At 39.3% G+C, this 15,484-nt stretch overlaps 1 protein-coding gene across 22 annotated transcripts in view; it reads left to right on the top strand.

Annotated features, from left to right (window-relative positions):
- Positions 1-623: 623 nt before the first annotated feature.
- ppfia1 (PTPRF interacting protein alpha 1) overlaps positions 624-15,484 on the top strand; it is a 35,224-nt gene continuing 20,363 nt past the window's right edge. For 7 of the 22 annotated variants that reach the window (XM_067491264.1, XM_067491266.1, XM_067491267.1 and 4 more), the window contains exons 1-5: positions 628-1,873; positions 3,693-3,962; positions 12,576-12,677; positions 13,640-13,804; positions 13,938-14,012. In XM_067491264.1, coding sequence (XP_067347365.1) covers positions 3,693-3,962; positions 12,576-12,677; positions 13,640-13,804; positions 13,938-14,012 — 612 coding nt within the window. In that variant the 5' untranslated portion in view covers positions 628-1,873. Of the gene's footprint in view, positions 1,874-3,692; positions 3,963-12,575; positions 12,678-13,639; positions 13,805-13,937; positions 14,013-15,484 lie in introns of all 22 variants that reach the window. The other 15 variants (XM_067491252.1, XM_067491250.1, XM_067491256.1 and 12 more) reach the window with 5 other exon arrangements.

The following is a 15,484-nucleotide window of genomic DNA, read 5'->3' on the forward strand; positions in this document are numbered from 1 at the left end:
AAAGTCTTACAGTGTTTAAGTAAATGTGCTTAGTTACCTTCACCACTAGTTTTAATAGACCACGAGATGGTGCAATTAGTCTTCTCTGTAGGAAGCAGTGTCTATGGTTTTATGAGCTCAATAAAATCCTGTGAAATCAATAGTTTATTTAAACTACAGCTAATAAACGCTAAGGCAATAAATATCCCAACTCTTACAGATTTAATTTTTTTATTTGAATACTAATGAAAAAGGGAAATGTAGAAATTTGTTTCAGCCACATTTTGTTGTATTTATATTTTAGCATATTATAAACTGTAATTGTAACTGTAATGGTAAAAGTTTGCAAATCTACATCAGCGCTAAACAGCAAAAAGGTACAAGTATGAGAACTGGCACAGCCCAAAAAAATAACTACTATTAGCCCACATATTGTAAAATAAATTAAAATAAACTACACGCACATAATTATGTTTCGCATCATAAATTCAAAATAGAGCAAACACATTTGAGGAGAACGAAGAAGTTACCAGGGAATGAAGCATCTCTCTAACTGACGTTACAAATATCAAACTCAAAAGAAAAACGTTCAATTAACTGTGAGCCTGTTAGTTGTGTTTTACATGATTTGCCTCCACAGGTTTTCACAGTGAAAATGAATGAGCCCATTTGGCCGCAGACGCAGTGAATGTGAACCATGGGAAGAAATGTAATTTTCTAATTTTATCTGCGCCGATTCTCCCCCGAACGAGGACTGGGGTCCCCGCAGGAACTGATGGTGCTTTTCCTCCTGTTGCCAGCCTGGGATGCGCTCTCTCTCCGTGGACTACCAGGCTAATGAAAAGCGCTAGCAGCACTGAGCCCACCATTGGCTGTCCCGACTGCCGAGGCTGGCAGTCAGTGGCGACAGGGAAGGACCGGAGCGACGGACCTTTTTTTGGTGGAAATACCGGGAGGAGGCCGGGAACTGGGACAGAAACGAACGGAATATACGCTTTTATCCGCGGCTTGGGTTTTTCCAAACAGACTAAAACGTGGCTAACGTTCAATGTTAGCTGGAAGTTTTCGACAAGAGCTGTGATGCGGTGACGCGACTCCCAACGAATCCTCGGGAAGCTAATGTTAGCTGATAAGCGGACGTTACTTAATAGATTTCTCATTGCAGCGGAGCTCTGGAGAACAGTTTCAAGATTTTAAAATTACCTTGTAGTATTTTCGATAGTGTACGATACGTAGCTATGAGAGGTTTTACTATATTATCTGCTTTTATACTGAAAAGAGCTTATTCATAGGTGACGTTATCTTGGCTAAGTTGGTATATGAAACTAGCAGGACTTAGCTACCTAGCTGGCTAGTAGCTAACGTTGGCTAGTCCCCACTGTAAACTGAGTTCAAGCCAAAGAATTCTGCTTCAAATTAGCTAACGGTAGCCAGGCTACAGTTGTTTCCACGTCACCTAACTGTATCAGCGTGTCTACCTGCTATGAAATGTTATTTCCGGCAAGTTTAACTTTATTTTCGAGGAGGAGTGTTTGCTTAAAAAAGCAAAGATAGGCACTTTGACTTCCAAATCCAGATATGCAATCATCGAAATCACCAGCTTACTTAATGCTAGCGTGCTAACCCTGAGTTAGCCGGCCAAACTTGGAATACTGCCCCCTGCTCACTTCGTGTGGGTTTTGCTCTGAGGCCTTTGGGAATTTATCGGATTTTTCTTTTTCACCGCAAAGACCCTTTTCACAGCCTTAATGCATCCCAGCCTCTGAATGGAATTTATATATTCTGAGTGACTCTGGATTTTTGCGAATCTCGATAATTGGAGTACCTGGACTAGTTTGGCGTCCTAAACGAACGTGGGTTACAAAGACATTTGGCTAAACTTTATTCCGTAAAGGTGAGAATACAGACGCAGGTGAAGGCTAAGTAACTTTACCTTTAGGCATGTGCTATGGGGTTGTATTAGAAACCCCATTTTCAGTAGTACTGTGTGATTTAATCTGTGGATAACACTGACTAAACGTGTACTTCAGTTTTTAGCTGAGATTGTTTCATGTTCAGAATCTACTACACAACACTCTATTTCAGAAGGTCAAAGGTTAATAAGTAAAGGAACAATGTAAGTTCAGTTCGTTATTGCACAAATGAAGTCTCAGCTGAGTCAATAGGTAAAATACATGTTTTTTTTTTTAAGTCTTAAATCTAGATGCCAGATTTTGGATTGTCATCTTTACCTTTTTGAGGTTTGCCTTGTCAAGCCAAGTTACACTGGACCCACCATCTGTCACTTCTCTCTGGTGGATGCTGAGTGACCCTCCCCCCCCCCTCATATGCATTGTTGAGCCTGGCTGGTTTGACCTGGATATGATGTGTTGGTTTTGTATTTTGCTCCTGATGGATGGGGTTAAGTTGAACTCTTTCCTCCTGAAAAACTGTCAATCCTCTGTAACAAGCAATTTACACTTGTACGTATTTAACGCGGACAGGTTAATTTGTGACTATAATAAATATGGTGCAGCTCTTGAACCGTATTGCTGGAAAAGACCTTTAAATCTTTGTGCATTGAATCAAACACGGCACTTTCTATAAGCCATGATTTTTGGCATCTCAAGTAATGTAAAGGTTGAGTTGAAGGAGTCGTTCTGGCCCAAGTTCCTACTTCACTTATTCCAATTTGTAAATTGCTGCTCCTTAGGTAGGTACGTTAAATCCAGCTCACATGATTCCTGGCTTTTAGTCTAGCAGTCTGACTACAGGACATAAGCCCCTTGGTGTGGACAGGGGCTCTTAATTCCCTAACCTTCCTGCCCAGCTGTAGCCAGATGCAGCATTACTTCATGACCTTCAGACGACACAGCTTTCTTGTTAGTTGGCTGTGATTGATTTAAGGTTCTTTATTCAGATATGAATAGTATCTGTGTAGGTTAACATTTTCTTAAAAGGAAGTGTTTTCGAGTTAAGTTCTACTGATCAATAAGCAGGTTCAGCAGATCTGGCTGTGTTTTGCCCTTTGTTTAGTCAATATAGTGTTGTAATGACAAATTCTTTGCTGTCTTCAAAGTATTCAACAAATCGGCTTAATCACACCCACTGTCCTTTGCTTAATCCCAGCTCTGTCAGGAGCAGGTAAATCAGTACATTAAAAATGACCATATTACCAGTTTATCTAGTGAGCTTGTGGTTTAAACCCCCATTTACAATTCTGGCTGTGCCTTGCTTAAGGGCATCCTAAGTGGTTCACAGTGCTCTCGGTTCGGTCAGAAGTAATTAAAAGTGATATAAATTTGTCACCTTTTACATAGTTTTGTAGGAAAATAAATTGGTTAAGATGACATTGCCAAATGTATTTGCTTGTGAAATGCAGTTTCAGTGGTTGTGAATAAAATGCAGCGGGAAAGTGTCTTCCCAGAAACATATTTCAGTTGTTTAGGATGATCCATAGACATCACTGTGAATCATTTTCACTGTTTTTGCTGAATATGATTGCCAGGGGGTGAATTGTCCCTGAAAGTGTCTCTAGGGTGAGAGGATTTAGTCCATTCCAATATGAATCATACATCTTAATTCTGAGATGTTGGAGTTCACAGCTGTTTTTTTCTAACAGCTCTATGGTTTCATCTTTCCCTCCATCCCTGCCTGGCCTCATAATTGTTTTTGTGCATCTCTCCAAACTGTTTTTCCTGCTAACTCCTTTGGCCCAACTTTCATGATTGTAGATGATGTGCGAGGTGATGCCCACCATCAGCGAGGCTGAAGGACCTGGTGGGGGGGGTGGCAGTGGTCGTCGGGGCTCTGGCTCCCCACTACAGTCGGATTCAGAGGGTCACTTTGAGTCACTGATGGTGTCCATGCTGGAGGAGAGGGATCGTCTCCTCGAGACTTTGAGAGAGACTCAGGAGAACCTGGGCTTGACTCAAAGCAAACTGCATGAAGTTAGCCACGAAAGAGACTCTCTGCAGAGACAGCTTAACACTGCCTTGCCACAGGTAAGTAAAAGAAATCCAGCTGTAAAGTTGAATGATGTAGTGAGGTAGTCTGAAAAAAAAAAAACTGTCAGCTGCTGTAGCTGCCCGGAAGAATGCTGTCATGTAAAATCAAAACACAGAGCCAGTAGTACCATGTAATGTTAAGAGGTTCTTATTTGATATTATTAATTTAATGCTTATTGTTAAAGACATTTAGTAGACTGTCTATTAAATCCATTCCACTATCAAAGCAAAAAAGTGTATTTGCAGTCTTAAACAGAATTGCATGACGACCCTGCACAACACCTTGCCAACAAGTTTTTATCACTGATCTTAACTCCCATCTCGGTGAAAGTGCAACTTGATGCGTGATTTTGTGATTTGTTTGGCTGACTGACTGACTGCAAGGTGTAATGGGTGAACAAATGACATGCACCAAGGTGTAAGGAAGAATCTGACTTCAGCAAAAGTAAATTAGCAGTGAAAAAAGATACTGCTGTAAAAGCTACAAATATTAATGGGAAAATGTTAGATGAAGTTTTACATCATTTTGTCATTCTTCATCACAACAGTGCGTTTTCTACTGTTTGCGGTTGTGTGTGTGCGCGTGTGTGTGTATAATTTTTATTTGATAGTTGGACCCATCTGCATGCTGTTATAGTAATGTCTCATGTTTCTACCCCTCATGGTCTTATATTTAAAACTAAGGGATCATGTTTACAGCTTTTAATGATGCATAAGTGGCTGCTGCTCGGGTATTGCATTCTTGTTGTTTGGTTGAACATGTTTCTGCTATATAAAAAGTCATTGTCCTACATTTTATTACATGAGGGATGGACCTGAGGGGCATGCAGACTGCCTCGTCTCAGAATATGACAGATTACAGTGCTGAAAGCAGATTGTGAGGAAACATTTCAAACAGACGCAGAGTGAATTACACAGTGCTCTACCTCATGTTATGCCAAGTCTCCTGACATCTGACAGTAAAGTATGATGTTCAACGCTTGTGAAATTCCAAAGCCTTTTTTTGCAGCTCTGCATTGTACCGTCAAGAAAACTACATCCACTTTCAAACATTTAGACACTGTTAGCATTTCCATTTGTTCTGTTGTAGAGCAATGTGCAGAACAAATATATGGTGATAAACTTTTAAAAGTAAAGCACAGCAATAAACCATCACAGGCCTAGTGTGTTTTTGGATGTAGAATCAAAGGCCGTATACAGGCACAGTATTTACATACTATGTAAATAAAAGCAAGATTTAGGAGCCAGCAGACTTTGCCTACACCACGCAGTCAAACTGTCATTATTATTGTTCTTATGTGTAGTATTATTATTATTCAATCTTTTATACATAGAATTAACATGAATGTTGCCTGTTTATTAATCACCTCAACACCTATATCTATCAAAATGCATAAAAAAACCTTGTTAAAGTAGTTGATCTGTAGTCCCAAAACCAATAGACAGTGAGTCAAGGATTCATTCAGGGTTAAATGCTAAAGATATTGAAGCCGTAATGTTGTTGAGTGAAGATCATCTGACACACTGTTGGATCAAAGAGTACATATTTTGGGGTAAATATTGGCTTGTGTAGTTGCATTTTTAATCTGAAGAAATTGTTTGACCTTTTTAATGTGGATAAAATGCCTGCAGTAGTGCCTTTTTTTTTTATTTGCTTTTTTTCATCATGGACATAAGTGAGAGCTTCAGTCAGACTAAAACAATTCAGTTTAATATGTGGGCATATCTGCACGCTCCCGCTTATGCCTCAGTAGTTTTGTCAGCTGATTGTGTGTAAATCTGCCAAGCCCCCTGGGATTTGTATCTGGAAGGCAAGAAAATCCAGCTGTTAAAAATGTAGGAGCACTTTATATGCCATAATCTGCTGTTAATGCCACCCAAAATTATTTTGTTTTCAGAGGAGTTTGTTTGTGAATTTTCAATCCAAAACTAGTGCCATTATAGAATAGAGACATTTGGGCTTCTCAGAAGTTTTTTATTTTTTATTTTTTCCTTTTGGAATCAACATTTTTGGCTGTGTCTTGATATAAACCTTAATAGTGGAAAGTATCACAAATATATTGCATACAAGATACAAACTTGGGTAAATATAGATACTTTAGTAAGATACTTCAGTAAAACTTATCATCAGAATATATAGATACTAAAGTGAATTACAAAACAAAAAGCGTGTCAATGCAAATCAGAAATGCACTGCATGAAGATGGTCTCTATTGGCAATTGGGAGTATGTATCATCTGGTGTGTTGGAGAGGGTCTCTGTCTGCAGGTAAAGGGGAGGGCTCATTCTCTGGCCTTCCCGGTGAGAGTACCCTTGGATGGAATGCGCAAACATTCCAGAGCAGTTTGGTCACATGTCAGCAGCTTTCAGACTCCATTGGTGCACTGTTGGAAAAGGCATATTTGGTCTTTTTTTGGTAAATGCATCTGGTATGCAAGCTAATTTCATCCAACTCTTCCAAAGCAAAAGGATGTGTGCATGAATATATTTCTTAGTATTTGACTCTTTTAGGACCCACGAGTTGTGGTCAAGTTAATTTCTGTGCTTCTGTGTAATCCATGGCTTGTAATAGTTTTGTTTGAAGTGGGCATCACTGGGTGTGTGTTTGTCGACTGCTGTGGACATTGTTGAAGCTGCTTTTTTCAAACTAAACTTGTGAAGCCTTAGTAAAATTGGAAATTACATAATTGTTGAGACTTGATGGCCTCGTTAAACTCAACACGCTCACTGAAATGAAGGAACTTTCTGAGCAAAAGAGTAGACGAACCAGGATGGCTTTTAATGGCTTAATGGGATAATTGGTGAATAGGGCTGGAATAAAAATGTAATGTATTTATTCATCACATTTTTTTAAAATCAGTCTTTGTCCGCCCTTTTTTTTTCAGTAGACACACATGCGTTAGGGATTTGTAGTCAAAATGTAGTGAAATTTAGATTTTTCTGCTCCATCCATGCTCAAAGTTATATAATGGATGTGCTTGTACTTGCTTTTCTTCAGATAGTCCATGCATCGCTATATGGGATAACATTCAGTTTTTAAATATAAGTAGGACAGACCTTTTTGAAAATGATGACAATACATCTTCTGATGCCAGAGCCTCTTTTACATAGGAACTTTTGTGACCCACAGCACTTTTGTTTCTAAGCTGCCTCTTTCCAAAGTGTAGGAGCCAGACTGTAAATGACCAAACTGCAAAGCTGTGATGAAAGAGGTGAAGGAAGATGAAAGTGGAGGACAGCACACTGTTAACAGTGGGATCCAATCAGTCAGTGCTAAAACTTCTGCTTGGCTGTTACTGGTGACATCTTAATGTATAACTGCCCAATAGCTTACTTTGTGCTTTACGTTGAAAATTAGAGACTTCATGTCCCATGGACCACAGTGTTTATGAAACGCAAGACTACGGCTCTGCTTATATAATCTAATCCCCCAGGATTGTGTAGTTGCATGTAATTGACTTGTCAATAAAGTGATTAGGGAATCTTTCATTTTGAGTCGCACTCAAAAAGTACTTCAGTCATAGGACTGTCAGCATTATATTCTCTTGATGAACATAGTTTGATTTAAATTTCCTCTTTTAAGCTATTGTGCAAGAATCAGTTGAGAATCAGTTAGGAAGCAAAAGAGGAAGAAAACAGTGGTAGACAGCTCAGCATTGGGGGTGTGGTTTGGCAAATATTTAATTATCTGCACAAGAAGTGTGACTTTTGTTTGTGAGGCAAAAAGTCCTAATGTGCTGTGTGTTTTGTTTGTTTGTTTTTGGTTTTTTATTTGAAATAAATTGTGTATTGTCATTGTTGCTAAGTGGCAGATTGTTTTCATATTTTGTTCCTTATTTTGAAAAGCCCAATTGACTGCACTGATCAAATTCTATTTTTTGGCTAGTGGCACAATGACATGAATTGAAAGTGCACAGTCTTAAGGCGGCGAGACAAAGACCGACTTGTTCCCACAGTGACATGAAAGTGACGGAGTGCAAGTGTTGCCTTTTGCCAAATGTGAGCTGAATTAGTAACTTAAGAGGACACCTATGCAAAAAAACAGTGTATAGTTTGACCCTAAAGTTAACTAATTTAAACCCCATGTCTGGAGTATATTTCAGTTTCAATTCATTGCCACATTTTGATACATCTGAGACAGTAGATAGATGTCACTTTAAAATTAACATCTAGAGTTTTCTGGTCACCTGCTTGGAGAGAGGAGTCAGATAGTGTCTGCATAACCAGTGCATCTGAGACCAGTCTTAACATTTTATTGTTGCTTAGTGTAAAGCCCTGCGTTACTTATTGAAACCTGTATCTGATCTTAAGCTGCTGCTATAAAAGCTCCTTTACTTGTCTATTAAAGCTCCATATGGTCAGATATTGAGAACCTTTTACAAAACCCGTTACAGACATACAAAACAACATTTTGATTACTGATTGTTGAACGTGGGGCTACTGTGCTTTGGGAAGTTATGATTGTCCAAACTCTACATGTAATTGGCTCACGGTGCAGCTGGCTTTGAAGTTCCTTCCTAAAAACAGTTCCAATTGAATGCAGTAATTAGTAATTAGCAGTAGTTATAGAAGTAGTATTGGTTATAGGTGCCTCTAGGTACTTCCCAGTAAATGGCTTTCAGTGGTTGTTCTTGGGATGACTTTTTTTATATTTTTTTATTTCTATTTCAAGTCAGCAAGAGGAAGTGTTATTTTTTCTGGAACAGAAAGTTACTGGGGATTTTAAAAACCATGGAAATTATGTTAATGTTATTTACTACTAACAGATTGGACAAAGAACCAGAACTGATACAGAATCTATAGAATACCTAACCCTATACCCAAGAATCTGGAGAGGCTGGTCATTATGCAGCATCTTATGAACTCTTGCAGAGAGTGGCTAGATGCTGATGCTGCTATTCTTTTGTTACAAATAACAGGAATCAACCAAACTAGTGAAGTAGTCAACGAGTCCATAGGGTGTGTGGGACCACAAGAAAGCTGTTTTACATCATTAAAAGTCATATGAAGATCTAGTCTGTTAATGGAAGGGAATCCGGGGAAAGGTGTGGTGTAAACTGGCATTCTGTCGGCACTTCTGGATTGACTTTGTTTCTCCTACTCTGGCCAGAGGTATAACCAGCTCTGAATAGGTGCTATTGTGGTGTCTAATTAGTTTTTGACGGTGAGTCCTCCTCTAGTAGAACAGATGCCCTGTGTACAGTGTCAGATTTCAGCTCATGCTATAAGCATTTAAGACTGGCTAAAGTCATTATGTGGGAGGTGAACCTATTGGTTCTGCTCTCAGTTTCCCCACAGTCTGTCTAGCAGTATACCATCTTCCGAGAATAGGATTATTCTCAAGCCTATTTATCAGCCATCCTGCTGTGATATGTTGCCAATTTTTCAGAATTCATAAAGTGTACTGCTTCACTAAGAACGTTGAGTAGAAAATGAAATAGTGAGTAAATTAGTGAGAAGTTAATAACATTTGCAGTTTTCAGTTTCTATGGTGTAGCAATGCTTAAAAATCCAGCAACATCCACCAGGGATATTACGGTCGATTTTAACAGACATCCACCTTTTGGCTTAGTTGACTATTCAGGCTTTTGTTGTATTTTGACTCTACTATCATAAGAGAAGAGTCACACTTTTCCTGATCTACTTCCATTGATAAAAATTTTGATGTTTGCCCGTATTTTCTTCTCATCGCACGTCAGAATTCTAGAGCATGAGCACTAATAATAGTAGTGTATTGTATTCCTGTGTGGTTTGAGTTGTGCTTTTTGACTAAAATGACAGAGGCATTGTTTTGATGTCCTTGAAGTAATCAATTGGTTTATTTATTTAAGCTTCATTCAACTGTAAGGTAAAATATTCAATTGAGATTAATGAACTTTTATGATGTCCATTCTTTATGTAGGCACTTTTATAATATATTCCATTACTGTGCTCACATTTTTCTTATTTGCTCAGTCAGACACATTTATTAATTTTTCATTAATACAGAAATTCGATTTCCTTGTACATGCGCGAGGCTCAGTGTAGTAAATGACGTGCACAATACAGTTATCCTTGATAAGCCTTTGTGTTCCCATCTGTTTTCGTACACTGTTCCTTTAATAGGTTGGCACACATATTCATGTGCCCCCCCATTAATCTGCCCCCCCCCATTCTAAGGCTTATAGAGCAGTTCAGTCCACTTCTAACCAGCATGTCATTCAGTGAGCCAGACACCAGTTTACTCTGCTGCAGGGAGAAATGGGATCAGGCCAGAATCTACTGGAAGCATTAACATGAATTAAGGCTTTAAACAATGTTATTTATTTTTTTTAGTTGTATTGGTTTATGAGTATATAGCTAAAATAATTCAGAATCTAGATGTATATTTAATCTTTATTTCAGCAAAAGTGTATTAGATTCAAGTGTATTGGGGCAACTGTGGCGCAGGAAGGTAGTGCGGTTGTCCACCAATCTCCCTGTTCGATCCCCGGCTCTTCCGGTCACAATTTGAAGTGTCGTTGAGCAAGACACTGAACCCCAACTTAGTTGCTCGGTGAGCGTTGGACAGCTGCATAGCAGCTCCTCCATCGGTGTGTGACTGTGTGTGATTGTGAGTGAGAGCAGGTGAATAAGAAGCAGTGTAACGCGCTTTGAGTGCAAATAGGCAGAAAAGCGCTATATAATTGCAGATCATTTACAGTTCTCAGTATACGTAATAATGTTGTGTTCACCTCTTGTATTATGTTTGCCCTATAAGTGCCACGTCCATTTTTCTCCATGAAACCAGAAGCAGGTTTTGTCTCTCTCCGATTTATCACAAATGTATAGAATGATGAATACATATATTTCTAATAGTGAATAAAATTCAGCAGCACAATTAAATACTGATTACTAATAACTGCTTACTTCTAACTCGGTGCATTACAGCCCCACTTGGAACAACTAAGTATCAATCTTCCTCATTTGTAATTCCCTTTTTTGTGCATTATGACTTCTGGGACATGAGGGTCGTAAATGGTGAAGGGAGGCATAGAGATAGAGTTGTATGTTTTGCTATACAACCCAACCTCAGTGTCTACTCTGGAATGTAGGAAGTAAGCCTCTCTGTAATTACCTCTGGGCCTGCCTCTAATGTGCTGTAATTGGCTAAAAGAGAGCCAATAGAAAGCTCCCTTTGACTTTGTCAGCGGAGCCGAATCTGTGCCAGTTGCTGGAAAAGCTCAGAGGCTAGAGTGAATAATTGTGGTAGTGACTGAAAAGAGTGAGCAGATCCAGCAATCCCCCTCATCCCACCCCCACCCCAACCCACCAAGGCCAACTCACACAAATGTCGCCCACCCTCAGAAACATAGCAAGAAGGCCTCGCCACTTAGGGTGCCTGTGCTACAGGGCAAAAAATCAGAATGGCACATTCTTTAGGTCCAACCATGCATGTAATCCCTAAGAGCAGTGTGTGTGTGTGTGTGTGTGTGTGTGTGTGTGTGTATATACACCAGTGCATGAGCCAAGTTAGCATTATCATGTATTTCTCACAAAGATTTACTTGATGGTCAGAGAGAAGTCCTTCTCTTATTTTAACATCCAGCCTTGTGGCCGTATTCACATTTATATTTGTAGATATTTGTCTGTGTGTGTGTGTGTTGGTTAGTACAGTGAAGTTTACACAATTATGCAATGGGGCGACTGTGGAGCAGGAAGGTAGAGCGATCGTCCACCAATCTCACAGTTCCAGGTTCAAACCCCGCCTCTTCTGGTCACATGTCGAAGTGTCCTTGAACAAGACACTGAACCCCAACTTTGTTGCTCCTGGTGAGTGTTGGCCAACAGCATAGCAGCTCCCCCATCGTGTGTGTGATTGTGTGAGTGCAAATGGGTGAATAAGAAGCAGTGTAAAGTGCTTTGAGGGCCAATCTGTCTTGGAAAATAAACCGAAGCCTCAAGTCTGCTGATTGATTAAAAAAAACAAGAGCTAAGGATTTGGATATGGTACAGGCAGTTGTTTATCTCTGTTTGCTTTCATTCATGCCTTGTCAGCAAGGTAAATGGCAACAGCAGCAGCAGAGAGAGTGCAGTTTTTTTCTGTCTGCCACCTGACTTGATGATGCTTGAAATTCTTTCATCTTGCTTCTTTTGACTTCTTGTATGAACATCAACAGGAGCTTCAACATATAAAATAATTTTTAACCAACTGCAAAGTAAAATAATGCACTCGGGTTCAAAAACAATGCACATGGCATTAGATAGCTAAACAATTTATACTTGTAATGTCATATTGCTGAAAATTTCTTCCATTTTAACTCCCAATCTACTGTATTTGGGAAATAAATTAGAGAAGGTGGAGTAACAACCAACAGTTTGTTACGGGTTTTTACTAGGATTAGTTCATGGTTGTAACCAAAGCAGCAGAATTGTGCTGTGCTGCAAGACATGGTCTATGGCTACAGGCAGCAGACACAGTGGTAACCGTTTGTTAACTTGGGTATTGTCTGTCTAATTATTGTGGCTTAAAATGTATGATTCCACGGCAGCTTGACTAAAAAATTGTGATTTGTTCCACTGTTTTTATGATGTTTTAAATTGCAAGATCACACATTCGCACTTCATAACTCCAACTTATTTCTCTTCTAGGAGTTTGCTGCGCTAACAAAGGAGCTTAATGTGTGCCGGGAGCAGCTTCTGGAAAAGGAGGAGGAAATTGCAGAGCTGAAGGCCGAGAGAAACAATACACGGGTAAGTTAAATGCACTGTTGCACACACATTCACATGGACATCACTAAACTATAGCTCACACTACTACAAACAAACATTACACATTCAAAGAGGGAACAATCTCTACTATCTACAAATGATGAGGAAAGTTTTTGTTTTTTTTTCTTCTCTTGAAATCCCTGTCAAATTCCTATGTGTTTCTGTTGATACATTGGTTGATTTATCACTTTCAATCCTGTAAGCCAATTCATTGTCGCAAGTTATGGGCGTGGCAAATGCCTCATCTTCAAAATATTTAAACCACTGACAATACATTTAATTACAGACAGTTGTTGTACAGTGAAATAGTAAGTTTATGTATCAGCAAGTGTGCTATTAGTCAGTAAAGATACAGACTCTTTGGGATAGAACTTTGTTTTAGCTTTCGTTATCAGAGACCAAGTGGGTTTGACAAGTTTAAAACATCAGTGTGTTGTGCAAGATGAAGAATTTAGGAACATTATGACTTCATTCATATTAGATGGTAGAAAAGTAATTACAAAGGGGCAGTAATAAATACTATGTGGCTACCAGTCATCAGCTGGATTCATAACTCAGGACTGAAACATAACCACAAATAATAGTAGTAGTAGTAGAAAATGCACTAAACCAATGCGATGACTCTTCTGAGCTTTATGTTCACTGTGGAAAAAAAAGTAATTGTGGTGGATTTGATTTCCTTCTAAAGTTGTTGAAGCATGCGCTTTGTTAATTATGTTTTAAATGTAAATTAATGAGCTGAAATTGTTATGAGGGTTAATGTGTTTCTAGTAAAGAGAGAAAATACAGCCTTTTTTTCTGGAACAAAGGAATTAGCTTAAAAACTCAACAGTAGTGTCCCCTGTAAAGATATAAGTAACCCCGATGTAGCATTTAAGGGGGGGTACCCCACATTTTGAAAAATTAATGTCAGGCCCTGGTAATATTGCCTTTGTTTTTCCCAGCTCCTGCTGGAACACTTGGAGTGCCTGGTTTCTCGGCATGAGCGCAGTCTGAGGATGACAGTGGTGAAGAGGCAGGCTCAGTCTCCAGCAGGCGTGTCAAGTGAAGTGGAGGTGCTCAAGGCCCTTAAGTCACTTTTTGAACATCACAAAGCCCTCGATGAGAAGGTATGTTCTGCTGAGTGTGTTTGAAAGGGGCGAGTGAGGTGTTTGTGTATGTGCTGTTTGACATTGCAAGACAGAGAATTGGGAGAAAGACAAGAATTTATAAAGTATGCGGTTTGTTTCGTGTGTTTTCTAGGTGAGGGAGCGACTACGTGTTGCTTTGGAAAGATGCAGCGCTTTGGAGGAACAGCTTACCATGTCTCACAAAGAGGTCAGCAAACATATGGAAGAGCACTGAATGAAATTGACTAAGAGAGAAATTTCACTTAAATCCAACTGACAGCCAATTTGTCAGAATAACTATGAAGAAGCCCTTTTCTATTGCACCTGTGCCATGTATGAATATTTACTGACTGAATTAATTAATGTTAAAATCACTCGCCATGGTTAAAATCTTTGTTCTCAGCTGTTTTGTGCTTAGCAAACATTCACCTGGTGAGTGACACATTTCAGCTTAAATATAAAGCAAAACTAAACATTTGCCAATTCAACCACAAAATATATTCTATAATATAATATAAAAAAAAAAAAAAAACAGATAACTCCCATAGTATGTTAGTGCTGTCATCAATAATTTGAATTATACATGTAACTAGGAGTTTATATGCCTCCTACAACTTAACTCCTACATAGAAGTACCTGCAGTATTTATCTCTATCCTTTCTTCTTTTTAATGGGGTTTGTTGGAACTCAACAGTTCCAAATGCACTGATTTAGGGTGTTTACTTACAGGGTGGCCGTGGGGGCCCTAAAAACTCTTAAAAAGTGTTAAATCAGATTGGATAGGGCAAATATTATTAGTCTTGCTACCTCAAGTCCATCTCGCACATGCAGAAGAGAAGGCACAAAATATGAGACCACCAGCAGATTGTGGGGCTCTTGTTTTTGTGATGTTTTAGCCCTGCTTTAGAGCCATGTATTCTTTTTATACAGAGTACTAATTCGCCACCCACTCGTGCTACCCGAGACCTAAAACAAACATACCCATTGTATTTAAGCCAATAGGCTGTAAACACAGTGCAGCATTCAGCAGTAAGAAACGACAAAAACTGTGACCTGTCAGAAAGTAAGTTAATCCTTATGTGAGGCTAAAGTGATCTTACATAATGACGGTTTGAACATTCAACTTCGTCACGTTGTTAGTAACTCCCTTCTCCTGACTCTGTCCGGAGGTGGTGTATGTGAGAACGCAGATATCCAAGTGTGACGCACGTCAGATTAACCAGACTTTATTCTGTGAGCCCTCCAGTCCGAAGTCTGTGTTCTGTGCATGAGCCCATGCATGTAGCCTGCTCCTCTGTCATAATTTGTCAGGATGTTTTAGTGCGAGTAAATGGGCTTGTTGACAAAGTTTCTATCACTCTTCATTTTTGGTGTATAATTTTATCACCCATTTTGTCAGTGGGGGGTGGGGGGTGTATTCAGTCCACTGTGTATTGAATAGGATTAGGATTGACAAAAGGCCTAGAGGATCTTTGGGAAGTGTCCTAGATTTTCCTACAGCACTTCATGTTGGGGGCTTTTTTTGTCCCTCGGAACCACACACACATCATACACACTTAAAAATCTGCCAATTTATTAGAGACGTTGCTCCTTTTTAGCAAGACAACATGGCTGTTTGGTTTTCCCAGTGTTTGGCCATTTGGCATAGAGCATTGATGTGGTTAATGTTCATGTGAGTTT

This window comes from Channa argus, chromosome 2 (assembly GCF_033026475.1).
Source record: "Channa argus isolate prfri chromosome 2, Channa argus male v1.0, whole genome shotgun sequence".
Classification (NCBI taxonomy): domain Eukaryota; kingdom Metazoa; phylum Chordata; class Actinopteri; order Anabantiformes; family Channidae; genus Channa; species Channa argus.